At 35.4% G+C, this 1,965-nt stretch overlaps 1 protein-coding gene across 1 annotated transcript; it reads right to left on the bottom strand.

Moving 5' to 3' along the window:
- Positions 1–1,103: 1,103 nt before the first annotated feature.
- LOC106876488 (uncharacterized) lies at positions 1,104–1,754 on the bottom strand. The gene has a single exon (XM_014925051.1). The coding sequence runs from the start codon at positions 1,752–1,754 to the stop codon at positions 1,104–1,106; it is 651 nt and encodes a 216-aa protein (XP_014780537.1).
- Positions 1,755–1,965: the final 211 nt, after the last annotated feature.

Raw genomic sequence — 1,965 nt, 5'->3', positions numbered from 1 at the left:
CTGAAAACACACTTTGATGGATTTATTACTATACCATATTTAGTTAGTCTCTTGAAAATTTGTTTCAAGTGATTCTCACGAACTTGTTCTGACGGACTAGCAATGAAAATGTCGTCTATATAAGCAAATACAAAAGGTAAATCTCTTGTTACTTAATCGATGAACCCCTGGAAAGTATTTGCTGCGTTCCTCAATCCAAAAAGCATATGAAGGAATTCATATAACCCAAATGGAGTTGTTATAGCTGTTTTTGGTATATCTTTTTCTTCAACAGGAATTTGGTTGTATGCTCTAACTAAATCTATCTTCGAAAAGATATTACAACCACTCAACGAAGCCGTAAAATCATAAATGTGGGGGACTGGATATTTATCTGCTTGTGTCTTTGCATTAAATTGTCTAAAATCCCCGCATGGACGCTAGTCTGTGAGATTTTTTTAAAACCAAAACTAAAGGTGTTGACCAGTTACTGCTAGAAGGACGAATTATTCCGCGGTCTAACATGTGACGAAATTCGGCCTTAGCAATTTTTAATTTCTCTGGAGATAACCGTCGAGGTTTGGAAAAACTTGGTGGTCCATGAGTTATAATGTGATGAGTGACTGAATGAACGCATTTGGTGTTTAGAGCTGACGGTTTTGTAATTTCAGGGTAATTCTTCAATATCCTGTGATAACGATTTTCCGAGGACGCCATAAAATATAATGGACTAATTGTTGCATTCCTGCATCTCATGCCTTGAATGTTCAATGACGTTACTGCGTCAATTAATTTTTGTTTCTTAACATCTACCATTAAATTGCAATGGAAAAGAAAATCTACCCCCAATATCGGATAAGGCAAATCTGCTACAATGAAAATCCACTTATATTCTCTCCTTAAATGCAAATCGAGAGTTAAACTAATTTCTCTAAATGTTTGGATGTCAGACTGATTAACTACTTGCAGAGTCAAATAAGCAGGCTGAAGTTTCTCTTTCAAAAGTTTAGCAGGCCAAATGGAACAAGCTGCTCCTGTATCCATTAAGAATCTTTGTTTGGAGTTAGCGCCAAACATGAAGAATACGCGACTTTTTATGAAATTGTCCTCAGACTTCGTCGGGTCTAATCAGTGGTTGAAAAGTTTCTCGACCTTTTTTTGTTCAGAAAATCAAACGAGCATGGCTTAATACAGCGATAAGATTTGTCATCGAACTTTGAATGGTACCAGCATATAGCATTTCTTTCGGGACTTTTTGATCTTCTACGCCATCTTGCATTATTTCTTTTATAAGAGCGTTTATCTCTTCCCAGTTGAAGACTTTCGATCTTGTCTGTTAATAATTTAAACTGTATCTCGTAAATTTCTTTCATCAACTGTAATTCTGAAGAAATGGATGGCAAGGCATTTACAGACTCTCTAGATGATAATTCCATAATACCATCTGCCAAATCTACCAATTGTTTGAGAAAGCGTTGTTCTTTCACCGCTGAAAGTAGCGTTTGAGTACTATGAGGTAACTTGCAAAAGAAAACTTTCTTAAGATAAGACTCTCCTATCTGTTGATTTCCAAGTTCTTTCATTCTACGAAGAAGTTGAGTAGGTTTTCTGTTACCTAGTTGTTCGTTATTGAACAGTTTAGCAAATTCTTTTTGCTTTGAATTGGAAGACCTCTTTAGTATCTCTTTCTTTACGGAAGAATATGAAAATGGTTCAGTAGGATCTACTAAGTCCCTAATTTCATTACTCAGAGGTGGTGGTAAGTTACTTAACATTACGTTATACTTTTGTACCTCTGTTGTTATTCTGTTTGCTGAAAAACTTGCTTCTAATTGAGCAAACCAAACAAGGGTATCTCCCGTCCAAGCAGGATGCAAAACTGTCATAGAAGCTTGCATGTATCCTCTATCAAAATAAGACATTTCAAACTCTTTAATATTTTCTTCCATTCAAATGTATTACAATTTTCAATAAGAAAATTTTGCT

This window comes from Octopus bimaculoides, chromosome 5, assembly GCF_001194135.2.
Source record: "Octopus bimaculoides isolate UCB-OBI-ISO-001 chromosome 5, ASM119413v2, whole genome shotgun sequence".
In the NCBI taxonomy this organism is placed as follows: domain Eukaryota; kingdom Metazoa; phylum Mollusca; class Cephalopoda; order Octopoda; family Octopodidae; genus Octopus; species Octopus bimaculoides.
The sequence above is the reverse complement of the archived record's forward strand: the minus strand, read 5'-3'. Positions and strand labels throughout refer to the sequence as shown.